This window comes from Heloderma suspectum, chromosome 17, assembly GCF_057233095.1.
Source record: "Heloderma suspectum isolate Gila_16-S chromosome 17, 16-S_ref, whole genome shotgun sequence".
NCBI lineage: Eukaryota > Metazoa > Chordata > Lepidosauria > Squamata > Helodermatidae > Heloderma > Heloderma suspectum.
The window spans coordinates 1,556,132-1,571,813 of NC_139474.1; the positions used below are offsets into that span (position 1 = coordinate 1,556,132).

The 15,682-nt window shown below is 50.4% G+C and overlaps 1 protein-coding gene across 3 annotated transcripts in view; it reads left to right on the forward strand.

Annotated features, from left to right (window-relative positions):
* The window catches only part of SEMA4A (semaphorin 4A), a 75,994-nt gene that overhangs the window by 32,959 nt on the left and 27,353 nt on the right, over nt 1-15,682 (forward strand). For all 3 annotated transcript variants that reach the window (XM_084824629.1, XM_084824630.1, XM_084824632.1), the window contains 2 exons: nt 1,440-1,599; nt 13,394-13,554. In XM_084824629.1, coding sequence (XP_084680755.1) covers nt 1,512-1,599; nt 13,394-13,554 — 249 coding nt within the window. In that variant the 5' untranslated portion in view covers nt 1,440-1,511. The remainder of the gene's footprint in view (nt 1-1,439; nt 1,600-13,393; nt 13,555-15,682) is intronic.

The following is a 15,682-nucleotide window of genomic DNA, read 5'->3' on the forward strand; positions in this document are numbered from 1 at the left end:
GCATTTGCCTTTTTTGCAGCCACATCACATTGTTGGCTCATATTCAGCTTGTGATCGACAGCAATTCCAAGATCTTTCTTGCTTGTAGTGTGGTTGAGCCACATATCCCCCATCTTGTAACTGTGCTTCTTTTCATTTGGTTTCTTTTTCCTAGGTGCAGAACTTGGCATTTCTCCCTATGAAATGTCATTCTGTTGTTTTCTGCGCAGCGCTCCAGTCTATCCAGATCACTTTGAATTTTGCTTCTGTCTTCCAAAGTATTAGCTATCCTGCCCAATTTTGTGTCATCTGCAAATTTGATCAGCATTCCCTGCACCTCCTCCTCCTAGTCATTAATACAAATGTTGATGAGCACTGGGCCCAGGACTGAGCCCTGCGGTACCCCACTCGTTACCTATCCCCAGCTGGAGAAGGTCCCAATTATAAAACAGTGCATCGTTATAAAAGCACAAGAACATTTAGACAAGTTAATGGTTGGGCAAAGCTGGATAAACAAGTGTGTTTTTATTCATTGTCGAAAGCACATGATCCTCAGTGCCTGATGCATCACAGAGGGGAGGCCGCCATTCCAGAGGGAGGGGCCCACCACAGAGAAGGCCCACTCATAGAGCTCATGCTTTTCTTGCTAGCAGCAAAGAAAGAGTGATCTGTATGAGGGTTGCTGGCGGAGGGGGTGGAGAGAAGGCCCCCACCCTCTCCACCAGATCACTCCATACTCACTCTTCCTCGAGCATACATGCAGACACACAAGCTGCGGGTTCAGACAGAATTGTGATGGCTGTTTCCTGACACATCCTAGTTCTGAAGCCAGTGCAGGCCAGGCTGTTGCAGAAGCAGCAGAAGGGAGCCTGTCGTAATTGCATGTGCGCACACTCAAAGTGGTCCTTGGTGTGAGGACTGGGATTTATTTTCATCTGTGAAATGTTGCATCAGAGTTCCAAGTGCTGTCTCTACCTCCCTTGATAAAGTTCAGAGAACGCAATAAAAAACACAAACATTCCATTTAAAACCCTGTAAGGGTGATGGTGGACAAGCCCTCAGCTGAGCACCGGTGCTTGACAGCACAGGAAGCACTTGTCCCCGCGCAGTGGTTGCAGAGTTCCCTCGGGCTCTCGGAGGACGAGCGCGAGAGCTCTCTGGCACAGCAGCCGGTGTATCTTCCCAGAGTTCCAGCTGTGTCAGCCCCTCACAGGTGTCTTGCACCCCCCTCCCACGTGGCGTGAAAACGTGGGCCCCAAAGACTCCTTTTCCTTGCTGCTAAGAACCCCAAGCAGGAACACCCAGCAACTGCCAGTACAGACGTCTGGCATCATATATGTAAAAACCTGTCTTCTGATCTACCAACCCACTTCTGTTTCAGACAGGCGGTCATACACAATTGCCAAAGATACTGTCTTAAGAGTGACTTCCCCTACTTCTTCTTCTCTGTTTCTTGACAGCTGCGAAGTTAGCACCCAAGCGCCCCTCCATCTTTCTGAACATTCCCAGCTACCATCTGCCAGTAAGCAACCATGAAGCCGGCCTGGTCTTTTGGGTGCCTCCTGATGTTGGCGGTCGCTCTGGTCGCAGATCCAATGCCAAGAATAACCTTTCAGGGAGGTAAGTAACCCAAATAATGTCAGAGACAGCAGGGAACAGGGGAAATAATAAAGCAACGAGTGAGATTTGGGCCAGGGTAGGGGCCGTGGTGGCTTAGGGGCCATGGTGGTTTAGTGGTTAAGATGCTGAACTGTAGACTGGAAGGTCAGCAGTTCGAGACCCGAGTGCCGCGTGACGGAGCGAGCTCCCGTCTTCAGTCCCAGCTCCTGCCAACCTAGCAGTTCGAAAGCAAGAAATTGCAAGTAGATAAATAGGCACCGCCTCGGTGGGAAAGGTAACGGCGTTCCGTGCACCACGGTGTTCAGTCATGCCGGCCACATGACCACGGAAGCGTCTTCGGACAGCGCTGGCTCTTCGGCTAAGAAACGGGGATGAGCACCGCACCCTAGAGTCGGACACGACTGGTTGGGGACACCTTTACCTTTTTTTAGGGAACCTGGGCTGTATGTAGAGCTCGACTGCACTGCAGAAATGGATACTAAGAGTAGAATTTCCATGTCCTGAGGATGTGTCGGCATTCATTCTAATAAAAAACAAAAACATGAATAAGTTTCTAGGCCTCGTGGTTGTGAAGGCAGGCTTAAAACTGCCTGTTGCTACTGCACACAAACAGGGGTGTGACAATTGTCCTTGAGGAAAAAAGATACCCACCCACCTCACTCCAACATTTAGGGTTGCTGGCCAGTTAGTTTCTTTCTGGCCTGGCCAGTAAAACCATGTCTTTATCAATAAAGTAGTATTAGGGGCAGGAAAGACAGTGAATTTGAAATTCTGCCATGCTTTTGATTTTTATTTCATCCATTTTGTGTGGTTTTTGTCTTGCATGCCGCTTTGAGAGGATTCCACCTTTAAAGGCACCCTAAAAATAATTTTAAATAAAATAAAATTTCTTCATTACCTGATCTCCTGCACTGAAATGGTCTCCCAGACAACACTTGCCTGTGTTACCTCTCTCTCCCTCCCTCTTCTCAAAATCCACCTTTTCTCTGAACCTTTTGACACAACCTCTTAGTCCCCGCGCCCTGCTGTAATTAAGCGCAAGTCCTCATAAATAAATAAATGCCCCCTCCCCACCCATCTACCTCTGCTTCTAACTCCCCCTTCCTCTGTGGTCACCCATGTGTTGAATCTTAGATTTATTCACTTGTTAAATTTATGTCCTGCCTTTCCACTAAAATTAGTGCTCGAGGCAGCTAACAGTGAAATACGAATAAAATAACAAAGTTATAATTAAAAATTAAAACTCATCAAATAAACACACATCCCAATAAAAACTTCAAATAAAAAGACACCAGTAACAAGGAGGGGTGAGGGAAACTGCAGCACCCACCAGATTAGCAGGGAGCTCCAGAGGCTGGGAGCAGCTTCCAAGAAGGCTCCCTCTTGCATTCTGTCCCAATGTGCCTCTGGCAGCGGTGGGACAGAGAGAAGGTCTTTGTCATTGTAAGCAGATGGGGGCAGGGACCTGTTCTTGTTGCTCATCTGGAAAGCACCATGCACAGTGCTGGCGTTCTCCCTCCCTCTATCTGTCTAAAATGTGCCAGTTCTCCTGGCTCTTCTGATCACCCATCAGGTCCCATTCTGGCCGTGCCCTGACCTACAGATTTCTCCCGACTCCACCCCTGAGTCATCACTTTCTGCTTTGGTTCTGTCTGCTCCTCTGGCCCTGTCTAGACAAGAAGCTGGACGTTTTAAATTCAGCGCCTTGAAGCTCTGCCTGCACTCCTGGCAGCAAACCAGCCATGTGGCCCAGAAGGCGAGAGGAATGCAGGGCATCAGCCGAATGCAGGCGTGCTTTGCCTGTTCTAACAAACACATACAGTGGAGCGAGCGTGTGACCGGGTTTGCATGGTCACGGAGGGACAGTGGGCATTTCTACTGCAGCGTAAAATCCTGCACTTAAAGTGGGGCTTTCTGCCTCCGTTTTAAATGCAGGATCACCACTGACTCCCATTATGTGTGCTTTCTTCCCCCCTTCTTCTCCTTCCAGTATCTTTCATTGGTCTCGCTCCTCTTCTTGCCTCTTTTCCTCTTTCATGGCGGGAACTCAAGCGGAGCACAGCGGGGTACTTTGATAGCTCATGAGCTGCGATCCGTTTAAAAACGGGACAGAGGGCATTTGGTGCAGGAGACGCCCTGGATGATCACAGCATCATGTAAAGGGCCTGCAAACTTCCGTGAAGGAGCCCTCTCAATCGCCGGATAAAAGCTCCGCGTGATGAAACCCAATGAGCCATGGTGGCTCATTTTCCCTCCCCACGCGTGCTGGTCGAGAGCCGCCTAATTAGCATACTTACCCTCGCCAGGCGCAGGTTGTCGTGATGTCCAAACGCGGCAGGGGTGGGGTGATTTACAAGCCACCCTGAAGCACATGGCTTGTTCTGGGGTTGCCAGCAGCCCACCCTGTGTGTGTGGTGCCACCGTGTCCAGCCCCAACACAGATGCACTTCTTAGTACACCCATGGAGAGCCCCAGATGCATATCTGTCCTCCCAGAAGGTTTTCCCTGCACGTTTGGGAACCAGACAGACATCCTCCTGAGTGCATCATTGGCATTGTCATGCCACCCGCGCCCACTCTGCGAACGGGCCGAGGAAGGCTGCCGGTTCAAAGCTCTCCCCGTGCCGCCCTGCGGTAGAGCCCTCACCGCAGCTATGTACAGGATCATCGTGTGGCAATGTCCACCATGCTTCTGGACGGCTGAGCACAAGCGACGGGGCCCAGGCCAGAGGCTCGTGGCAGAGGCCACGTTCGAGGGCGACGTCCTGATTTGGAGCTCAGTCTCTTGGCCACCACAGCCACTGCACCAGCCTTCCCCAAGCTGGCGCCCTCCAGATGTGTGGGACTGCAACTCCCATCATTCCCAGACAATGGCCGTGCTTGCTGGGAATGATGGGAGTTGTAGTCCAACACAGCTGGGGCCACCAGGTTGGGGAAGGCTGCACTATACCACCCGTGATATCTTGGGATCTTCTGGGTATCATGTTCTGCTGTATAGGCTGCATGCTCTTGCGCAAAGGCGAGTGTGTGCGCGTGTGGTATATGTGGGTGGAGAGGCTTTCTTAGGAGACTGCTGGCTTCCGCTCTTCTAACCATCCTTCCCATTTTAGCACTACACGGGTCTGAAAAGAGACAGTTCAACCCACCGTGGCGGCCACTGAAGCACTCTGTGCAAGTGAGCTCATTCGGGGAGGGGGGGAGGGAGGGTTCTTTTTTTTCTACCCAAAATAGAGTCCGCCGGTAAAAGCTGTGTCTTCCGGCACTAATTATTCTGGCATCTGCGCTGACACACAGAAAACAAACAGCAGCTGCCCATCTCTCCAGCTCTCAGCTGTCTCTTGATTCTTTCTTCCCTGTCTCCTTTTCTATCATTTTGACTTTGAGATGGGAGCAGCAGGAGGGATGGATGAGAAATTGGCTGGATTTGCATTTTAATGTGGGATCACCCTAATTCACACCTCCCAGAACCCAAACACATTTTGCGGTTGGAAATCTGCACATTTCCGAGTTTGTGATGTCTTTTGCAAAACCCCGCAAAATGCATTCAACAATATGGGCATATTTGAAAAATGTGCAGGGAAAAAATGTGTACAGTTCTGAAACGTGCACAAACGTGCTTTCATCAATGGGTGCATGTGTACAAAAATGCATATGTTTGAAACATATGCACAAAAAATGCACACATCTTGAAAAACTCACAAAAAATGTACAAATGTTTGTGCAAGGGGGAAAAAAGAGGCCCACATGGTACCAGAATGGATCAAGCCTAAGAGTGCTCTCCCTGAAGTCAGGCTAACTTCAGAAGCATGGGGGTGGGGTGTCCCTGCTGCTGCTGCTCTTCACCTTGGAGAGCAGAGAGACATCTGAGCTTAGTGCCCTGGCGACAAGCTCAGCTGCACCAGGGGCTCTGCTGGGAGTTGAGGTGAGTGTAATCTCATAGGACCCCATCTATGCCCTGGTTGGAGGGTGGGGAACATGGAAAGAACACATTTTGGTTGGCTACCAAGACCACCTAAGATTTGTTGACACCCGTGTGTGTGTGTGTGTGTGTGTGTGTGTGAATGAAATATATTTATATAACTATATATCACACATTTAAACTAGAAATTCTTCTGAAATTCTTCCTGGATTTTGTAGTTCTGAATCAATGGGTCTTGATTCTGAACCGGTACCGATGCATTAGGAATTCCTTCCCCATTGTTCTGTTATTGTTTTGTCTGAATTTTGTGCAGAATAGTGCACATACCCCGTTTGAGGTAGCTTTTAGTGCCATCAGTTTGTTTTTGCCTCTCCCCTGCCCCCATCTTACCAATATGGATGAGCATATGCTTTAATAAAACACTGCAAAAAGGCCATCTTGATGTGTTTGTGAACATGATGACATCAAGATTCTTGTGGTGTGGAGTTTTTCCAAGGATCATATGTGCACATCAGAAAAACGCACACACGAGGAAGAAACTTCATGCAACCCTATGCACAACAACACGAAGCAGGCACTTTTGTACTGTTTTACCAATGTGCGCATATGCGTTGTTACCACAGAGTGGAGGGAGGTGGGAATGAACGGAAGGAGCTGAAGGCTGCATTGGACTGTGCATGCTCCAGTTCTGGAATTCACTTTAGACATTCTCCAAGTTAAAGCAGAATTCAGGAGGAGTGGAACATCCGCAGGGCAGAGCGAGACTCTCACGGAGCTCTAAAGGAGGGGAGGGAGGAACAATTAAAAACTAAAATCTCAGCTGTTCCTTTAAGAGCAGGGAAGAATAAAAAGTAGAAACGAAACTTTGCATTTGAAGCTAGTACTCTGAGGTACTAAAAAGGCACAAATTAATTTTTATAAAAAATAAAAATAAGTGTTTGTCAATCATTCCAGTGCTTCTTAATCTGTAGTCCACATGTCTGGAAGGCAGAAGCAAGTTTAATTATTACTGTGCGATTGGATAGAAGTCCACCTGCATGGTTTTTTCCTTCTATCTCCACTAATCAAAGGGACTAGAGAGGTTTTTTTTTTTAATGAAAGCTGTCAATGTAGGGAGGAGCTTGAAATAGCCTTGAGGGGTCCGGCCCTCTGTGGCTACAGACCTTGTTGGATCATGGCCCATACTTTTCCCCATTATTTATTTATTTATGACGTTTCTATACCACCCAATAGCTGAAGAGCTCTGGGCGGTTTATCCATCATCCACAGCCAGATGGCGGCGCTTGTGGGCAAATAGCTCCTGTGTGCATTGGTCCCCTGGCCCGGAAGGTCCCTCCCACTCCCTGTCACTGCCTAGGGACCTGCTCTCATTATTCAGTTTGCAAGTAGAGGGGACTGACCTGGAGATTAGGTCCTGATCTCATTAGAGATCAGGTCCTGAGATTAGAGACCTCTTAGATTAGAGATCTCATTAGAGATCAGATCATTGATCAGATCATCCATCATCAATCAGATCATCGATCATAGATAGATCATAGACAGACAGATCATAGATCATCTATCATAGATCAGATCATAGACCATAGATAGATAGATAGATAGATCATAGATCATCTACCATAGATCAGATCATAGACAGATAGATAGATAGATCATAGATCATCTACCATAGATCAGATCATAGACAGATAGATAGATAGATCATAGATCATCTACCGTAGATCATAGATCAGATCATAGATAGATCATAGATTAGAGATCTCGTGAGAGAGATCAGGTCCTGATCTCATCATTCTGTCTGCAAGGAGAGGGGACTGGAGGCCCCCCCCCCACTGCAGGTGGCTGCAGCTGGATCAGGAGCCAATGACGTTGTTGCGGGAAACGTGGACTGCAGCTCCAGTCACCCTGACCACTGGCCATGCTTGCTGGGGCTGATGGGAGTTTGGCAGGATCTACCCTGGAGCGCCTTCCTTCTGTGGGGCACTGCTGTGCCAGTATTTGTTCCAAGTCCGGTTGCTGCTCTGTGGGCCCACGTTAGTTAATTCAGCGCGGTTTTCGCTGTGTTTGCGATGCGCTGGGAATCGCCCCATGCCGGTGCATAATGTAGTAATTGCGGGCGACGCAGGAGGAGTCTGAAAGGGACTTGATGGTGCACGGCAACTGCTGTCCCTGGAAAAACGTCATAAAGGTGGTCTGGGGAAAAGCAGACTGTTGAGGGAGAAATAGCAGCAGGGTAATGGGTTGGTGAGTGAGTCAGGCATTGTTGTAATGGTAAAAAAGATCCGGCGTAGATCTGACCTTGGAGTCAAAAACACCTGGACCACCATAGGTTCCCCAGCCCTGCGTCAGGCCCCATCTGGCCCCCGCTAGCTGCTGTTCTTGGCCTGGCCGCTCAGGCTGAACGTCTCGTCCCCCAGGGCGAACTCGACTGAGCCAGCCACGTTCATCCATGCCCATGTCTGCCGCATTCATGTAGAGCTAGAGCTGGAGGTCTGCCTCTTACTCCAGATGGGGTGTGCATTTAAATGAAGACCAGGCCATCTGGAGGAAGCCCTAACAGGGCCTGTCAAGCCCTCCCCAGCCCTCCACATCACCCATCTCCTGGTCACCAGCCATGACCTCACCCTCCAGTGCAGAAGCACCTAGCAGACGCTCCCCTCAGTTTAAGGAACCTTCCTATCTGCTGCCCTCTCACTTCCTCCTGTAGCTGGCTGTCAAGGTGGTTTCCAGCTCGTGTTTGTCATAGTGCGCCAGGCGCAGTTAACCATCCCCTCTAGCAAGCCCGCCCGCCCGCTCGGCGCTTCAGCACTTCTCCAAACTGCATCTCGCCACTTCCCCACCCAAACCACCTTTTCCAATGAAGTGGGGAGCTACAATTCTGAAGAGAGCCACAAGTCTCAGCTTGAAGGAGGTTTTGCAGCTATTTTCATCTAGCAGAGCTCACTCACAGCTCAGTTGACAGAAGGGCACTGTAGCCAGGGTGGGCAACCGGAGGCCGCAGGGGCCAGATCCCGCCCCAGAGGTGCCCCATCCAGCCCCAAACAAAACTCCAATCCCAGGCGTCTCTCTGGCACAAAATGTACCTCACTTCTAATTTACTAAACATTGGAGAGTGTGCAACTGCCCACCCCCATGCGCAAGCCAAGACACAGGCAAGGTGTGGTGATGGTCACCACCTTGGATGGCTTTAAAAGGGTATTATCAAATTAACGGAGGAGAAGGCTATCAGTGGTTGCTAGTCCTCATGGCTGCTAGTCACCTCCAGTATCACAGGCAGCATGCCCACGTACACCAGTTGCTGGGAAACATGAGCTGGGGAGGGTGCTGTTGCTCTCCTGTCCTGCTTATGGGCTTCCCACACTTGGCCACGGTGCAAACAAAATGCTGGACTAGAGAGCCTTTGGTCTGATCCAGTATCACCCTTTGTACGTTCTTAAATGACAGTGGGATATTACAGGATCACAAGTATTATTTTCTTGGGATCCAAGATCACCGCAGACGGTGACTGTAGCCATGAAATTAAAAGACACTTGCTCCTTGGGAGGAAAGCTATGGCAAACCTAGACAGCATAGTAAGAAGCAGAGACATCACCTTGCCGACAAAGGTCCGCATAATCAAAGCTATGGTTTTCCCAGTAGCAACGTATGGCTGTGAGAGCTGGACTATAAGGAAGGCTGAGCGCCGAAGAATCGATGCTTTTGAACTGTGGTGCTGGAGAAAACTCTTACGAGTCCCCTGGACTGCAAGGAGGTCCAATCAGTCCATCCTAAAGGAAATCAACCCTGAGTGCTCATTGGAAGGACAGATACTGAAGCTGAAGCTCCAATATTTTGGCCACCTAATGCGAAGAGAAAACTCCCTGGAAAAGACCCTGATGCTGGGAAAGACTGAAGGCAAAAGGAGAAGGGGACAGCAGAGGATGAGATGGCTAGATAGCATCACCGATGCAATGAACATGAATTTGAGCACACTGCGGGAGAGAGCGGAGGACAGGAAGGCCTGGCATGCTATGGTCCATGGGGTCACAAAGAGTCGGACACGACTGAACAACAACAACAACCTGTTCAGTAGCGGTGGTGGTGATGGTACTACGACTATGACTATTATTATTTTGCAAAGCCCCTAAAATTCTCTAACCATTGCAGAGATTAGAAAACAAGGGAGACCCTGCCTCGCAGTCTTACAATGAAATAGACATGAATGACCCAAAAGGAAAGGGGAATAGGGGGGGAAGAAGAAAACAAACAAAGTGAAACCAGTTCAGAAAGTCCCAGAAGAGCCACTCCATGAACACTGGCGCTTTACTGGATGGTGCCATGGCGCGCCGTGATGCCATCTGTGTGGGTGCTTCTGGCACGTTCAGCAGAGGGGGGGTGTTTGTCTTGGAGTCTCTTAAACCTCCGAGAGCTGTGCACACGCTCCGTTCAGAATTAAACCTGGATGCATGCTTTGGTCTTCTCTTACACCTGAAATGGCTTGTTTTTGGTGTTGAAGGACCGCCTGCGCTCAGAGGAGCCCACCTTGTGAGTTACAGATCTGAGTAGGCTTCCTGGCTGGAAAGAAGCCGGCCCAGACGCAGCGGGTTGCCTCTTCTGAGGGCGCACGACACGGCTACGTCTCTGCAGGCATGTGGCAGAATGAACTGCTCCCCCCCCCCCCCGGTGAAGGCTGAGTGGATAGCAGCCAGGCCAGAGTAGTGAGTCACGCAGGGGCACAACGAGGCGCCTCCTCTTGGAGGGTGGGTGCTTTCATCCCACAGACAGTTGGGGAACGATGGGCTTCACATAGGAGAGGCGCGCTGATCTTGATGGGGAGCGGGAGCAGGATCTGCGCCCGCTGCCAGCCTTGCTGCTGCCAAGGCCCTGCAGGTCCACTGCTGGCACCTGCCGTAGCCCCCCTTTTCCAGGGCTGCTGTGCAGGACAGGGCATCTCTGGGGCACCTTTTGACTGTCCGACAGAGTGCCACTCCGTCATAGCGTTGCTCCAGGGCTTTGTGGAAGAGCGTAATGGCGCCCCCACACGCATGCGCACTGGGCCCGTAACCGCCCGGAGCAACACTCCATCACAGGCCCTACAGGGCACTGCAGGCCCCGTGGCTCCTAGCACCCAGCACCCACCTCCAGGGCTCATCGGGGGCCCAACGATGTGTGCGTGTGGGGAACGTAGCAAGGCCCCCTGAGACCCAGACTTGGCCGGAGAGAGGGGGATGCTCCAAGCCCTTTAAGCCCTAGAGCTGGCCTCCTGATCCTGTGCGAGCCCAACCCCGCGCCCCCCGACCTTCATCTCAGGCCCTGCTCTGTGTCTCACTACCTACCGAAATGAGGCTGCTGGGGAAAGGGAGGGGGCACCCTGTGGCTGCACCCCGGCTGTGGAGCCTCCTTCGCAGGGGGACCAGGTCGGCGAGCGGTCAAGCCGCTCCATTAGGCTTCTCCTCCGGGACTGTGCCTGAGCTGCGGACTGCTGGTGTTGCTGACGGAGCGGCTCTGCTTTTTTGCTGCGTGCGTTCCGTAAAGTTCTGCGGGTTGTAGTGTTTGCAGCATTAGTGTTGTGCGGTGCCTTGAGAGTCTCTGACTGAGGAGCCATGTAGAAATACTTTTACGAATAAATAAAGAAAATAAAAAATGAGCAGGCATTTGTGAGTTCTGCCAAGGCATGTATTTTATTTAAAGGGAGCAGAGTGAGGGCGGGGCGGGGCGGGGCAGGAGGAAACAAAGGTTTCAGCTGAATATCTTGCCGTTTCCTGATGACAGGAGGCAGGGTGTTAATTATGGGAAACGGACCCCTTCCAGAACACGTTATGTTGAAGGGGACTGCCTCGTGTGCGAGCAGGCGTGCTCATCGAGCCACGTGTCCCTCCCTGGACGGGCTGTTCAGCCGTGGAAGAGTTTTGGGTGATACGATTTTCTTTCCGCCCACTGGTGTTTCCTTCCTGCTTGTTAGAAGGGGAAGTGTTTGCTTCCGCTTTGATCGCTTCTGAGCAAAGAAGCTTCCGGCGGAGCTGGGCGGGCAGACAGGGGCGTGGAGGGGTTCCCTTTAAAAACTAAAAGTCAAAGCAGTGTTTTGAGGAGGACACAGGCCCAGGATGCTGCTGTGGAGGGGCCTTCTGCCGCCTCCTGAGGGCCTTCCCCAGGGCTTCTCTCCTGTCTTCCGCTTCTGGGCCCAATCCCCAGCGCTGCCCTGCGGGAGAGATGCGCCTTCTCCTCACTGCCGTGCCCCCTTGTGAGAAGGCGATGGAGGCTGGGGGAAGAGCCTTGGCAGTCCCTACGCCCTGCCTCCGCTCTCACTCGGCGCCCTCTTCTCCTCCAGCGGCAGTGGGGGCAGCAGAGCCAGGGGGAATGTGTGGGGGGGGGCTTTGGGGTTTCTCCTGCTGCCCTTGCTCCCACCCCCCGTGCCTTCCTGCCTGCATCCCCACACCTGAATAGAGCCTAGGCACTTACAAGTGTCTGTGCAATCGGGGACTTTGCTGTTCACAGGGATCCTGACCATGTGCAGAGAACCTCCCTCCGTCTTTACATCTTGGAGATGCATAGGCTCCATTTAGATCTTCAGAGGAATGCAGGGAAATGGGGAATAGGCCCCTGCTTCCTCCTCCATACATCCATCCTCCTCTGATTCTGAACATTGACTATGCACAGGACTAGAATCTTGAGGCTTATTGGGCAATACCACTGTATGCATATCTGTGCTAACCATAGCATGCTTCCTCCAGTAGCCAGGCCTGAGGGTGCCTCTTTCAAAATGGTACTAGGCCATGTCTTATGCTGTATCAAGGACAGGGATGCTACAACATGCAAACACAGACACACGCTAAAGCTCCTCCCCTCAACAAACAAACAAACAAACAAACCCTTACACTGGGCAGCGGATGCAAAAGGAACCCTCTGACTTTACCTCTGAAGGTCAGGAAGTGGGAAAGCTGAGCCTCATTAGCTACCAAGCCCAGGGGGCTTTCTCCGCGACAACGGAAGGAGAAGAGAATGGAGGGTTTCCCGGATTTTCCACGGGATCGGCTTTGGTGCAGTTGTGTCCGCATAGGGCTCCACAAGGGAGTGCACCACACCAGTAAAAGTAGCTTCACAGAAGAGACTTCCGGAGGGGCGGGGTTGGAGTGAATGTCACCTGACTGGCAGGGGCTGCTCAACCAATAAGAGAGTCTTTCCCCCCCTTCCAGGCTCCCCCCCACTGTTTCTCCGTTGATAAAATCCTGGGAGGTTTCCTCCAGTGTATTGCCAAAAATCACTCTCCTTCTCCCCCCCCCCCCGCATTACTTGCTTCCTTAAATAAACAATAATTGCAGGAACACAGTGTTCTCACTGCCCTGCTGCGATCAATCGAAGCTTCAGAGCTTTGACATTAAGGCTCTCTCAATGCGTTATTTCGATTCACGGGGATCTAGTAACTTCAGGAGTGCACATTTTGGGAAAAAACCTCATTGACCGCAATGGGAGTTACTTCTGAGTAGACACAGACGTTTGTGCTGGAAAGACGGGGACAGGAAACACCCCTCGACCGGGGTGTCGGTGCAAGGCACCCCCCTGGGCAGGGCTGGCACACCCGAGCTCAATGTGGGGCTTGGGGCACACAGCAACTATACCGGGGAGAACCCGACTTAAGGAAAAGAATCGGGCTTTAAGCCGTCTCCGGAAATCCGGTTCCCCCTGATAAGCTCCGGGGCGGCTGCTGCATGGCCACGACGTCATGTATCCCTCACGACCTCCAAACGCAGCCAGCTCGGAGTAAATCGCTGGTGGAGACACCCCCAGCTAAAATTTCTGGTCCTCTGCGTAAGGTAGAAGAGCCAGCTTGTCTTCCCCCTCTCCCTGGTCAGTTGGCAACCCTCGCTGTAAGCATTCCTAACTGTTATTCCTTCCTCAGGGGACTCCAGCCGGATCCTCACACCGTTCAGCAAACCAGGGGTTCTGAACTACGACATTTTTCTCCTGAGCAAAGATGGGGCGACTCTCTATGTGGGCGCCAGAGACACTCTCGTCTCCTTCGATATCAGCAGCACACACTCCATCAAGCTGAAGGGTGAGGTGAGTGGGAGACGGGAATTTGGAACAGCCAGGGATGTAAGAGGTGCAGGGGAAAGTGACCTCCAGCTTAGGGTGACCATCCACCCTCTTTGAGAGGATGTCCTTTTCCTCCTCTGTTTTGGGGGAGATGCTGGGCTGCCTTTTAAAAATGGTGTCTGTGTTTCTACAAGTGCACTGCAATTTAGTCATCTTTCAGCAACACCCCACATACACACACACACACAATGTCTAGAGAGATATTATATCTTGGAGGGGGGGGTTGTTGCTGTTGTTCAGTCGTTCAGTCATGTCCGACTCTTCGTGACCCCATGGACCATAGCACGCCAGGCCTTCCTGTCCTGCGCTCTCTCCTGGAGCGTGCTCAAGTCCATATTCATTGCATCGGTGATGCTATCTAGCCATCTCATCCTCTGCCGTCCCCTTCTCCTTTTGCCTTCAGTCTTTCCCAGCATCAGGGTCTTTTCCAGAGAGTTTTCTCTTCGCATTTTAATTTCATGGCTACAGTCACCGTCTGCGGTGATCTTGGAGCCCAAGAAAATAAAATCTGTCACTGCTTCCATTTCTTCCCCTTTTATACGCCAAGAAGTGGTGGGGCCAGATGCCATGATCTTCGTTTTGTTAATGTTGAGTTTCAAACCAGCTTTTGCACTCTCCACTTTCACCCTCAACAAGAGGCTCTTTAGATCCTCTTCACTTTCTGCCATTAGGGTGGTATCGTCTGCGTATGTGAGGTTGTTGATAATTCTCCCGGCAATCTTAATTCCAACCTGTGATTCATCCAACCCGGCATTTCTCATGATGTACTCTGCATATAAGTTAAATAAGCAGGGCAACAATATACAGCCTTGTTGTACTCCTTTCCCAATTTTGAACCAATTGGTTGTTCCATGTCCGGTTCTTACTGTTGCTTCTTGACCCTTGTACAAGTTTCTCAGGAGACAGGTAAGGTGGTCTGGTACTCCCATCTCTTTAAGAATTTGCCACAGTTTGTTGTGATCCACACAAAGGCTTTAGCATAGTCAATTAAGCAGAAATAGACATTTTTCTGGAATTCCCTTGCTTTCTCCATGATCCAGCAAACGTTGGCGATTTGATCTCTAGTTCCTCTGCCTCTTCGAAACCCAGCTTGTACTTCCGGTAGTTCTCGGTTCGCATACTGCCGAAGCCTAGCTTGTAGGATTTTTAGCATCACCTTGCTGGCATGTGAAATGAGCGCAATTGTACGGTAGTTTGAACACTCTTTGGCATTGCCCTTTTTTGGAACTGGAATGTAAACTGACCTTTTCCAGTCTTGTGGCCACCGTTGAGTGTTCCAAATTTGTTGGCATATTGAGTGCAGCACTTTAACAGCATCATCTTTTAGGATTTTAAATAGCTCAGCTGGAATACTGTCATCTCCACTAGCTTTGTTGTTACTAATGCTTCCTAAGGCCCACTTGACTTCACTCTCGAGGATGTCTGGCTCAAGTTCAGTGACCGCACTATCATGGCTAACAGGGACATTAAGATCTTTCCTGTATAGTTCTTCTGTGTATTCTTGCCACCTCTTCTTAATCTCATCTGCTTCTGTGAGGTCCCTGCCTTCTTTGTCCTTTATCATGCCAGTCTTTGTACAAAACGTCCCCTTGAGATCTCCTATTTTCTTGAAGAGATCTCGAGTCTTTCCCATTCTGTTGTTTTCCTCGATTTCTTTGCATTGTTCATTTAAGGCGGCCTTCTTGTCTCTCCTTGCTATTCTCTGGAACTCTGCATTCAGTTGGATATATCTTCCCCTTTCTCCCTTGCTATTCGCTTCCCTTCTTTCCTCAGCTACTTGTAAAGCCTCATCAGACATCCACTTTGCTTTCTTGCATTTCTTTTTCTTGGGGATGGATTTAGTTGCTGCCTCCTGAGCAATGTTACGGACCTCTGTCCATAGTTCCTCAGGCACTCTGTCTATCAGGTCTAATCCCTGAAATCTATTCCTCACCTCCACTGTATATTCATAAGGGATATGATTTAGGTCATACCTGAATGGTTTAGTGGTTTTCCCTACATTCTTCTATTTAAGCTGAAATTTTACAAGAAGCAGCTCATGATCTGAGCCACAGTCAGCTCCAGGTCTTGTTTTGACTGACTGTATAGAGCT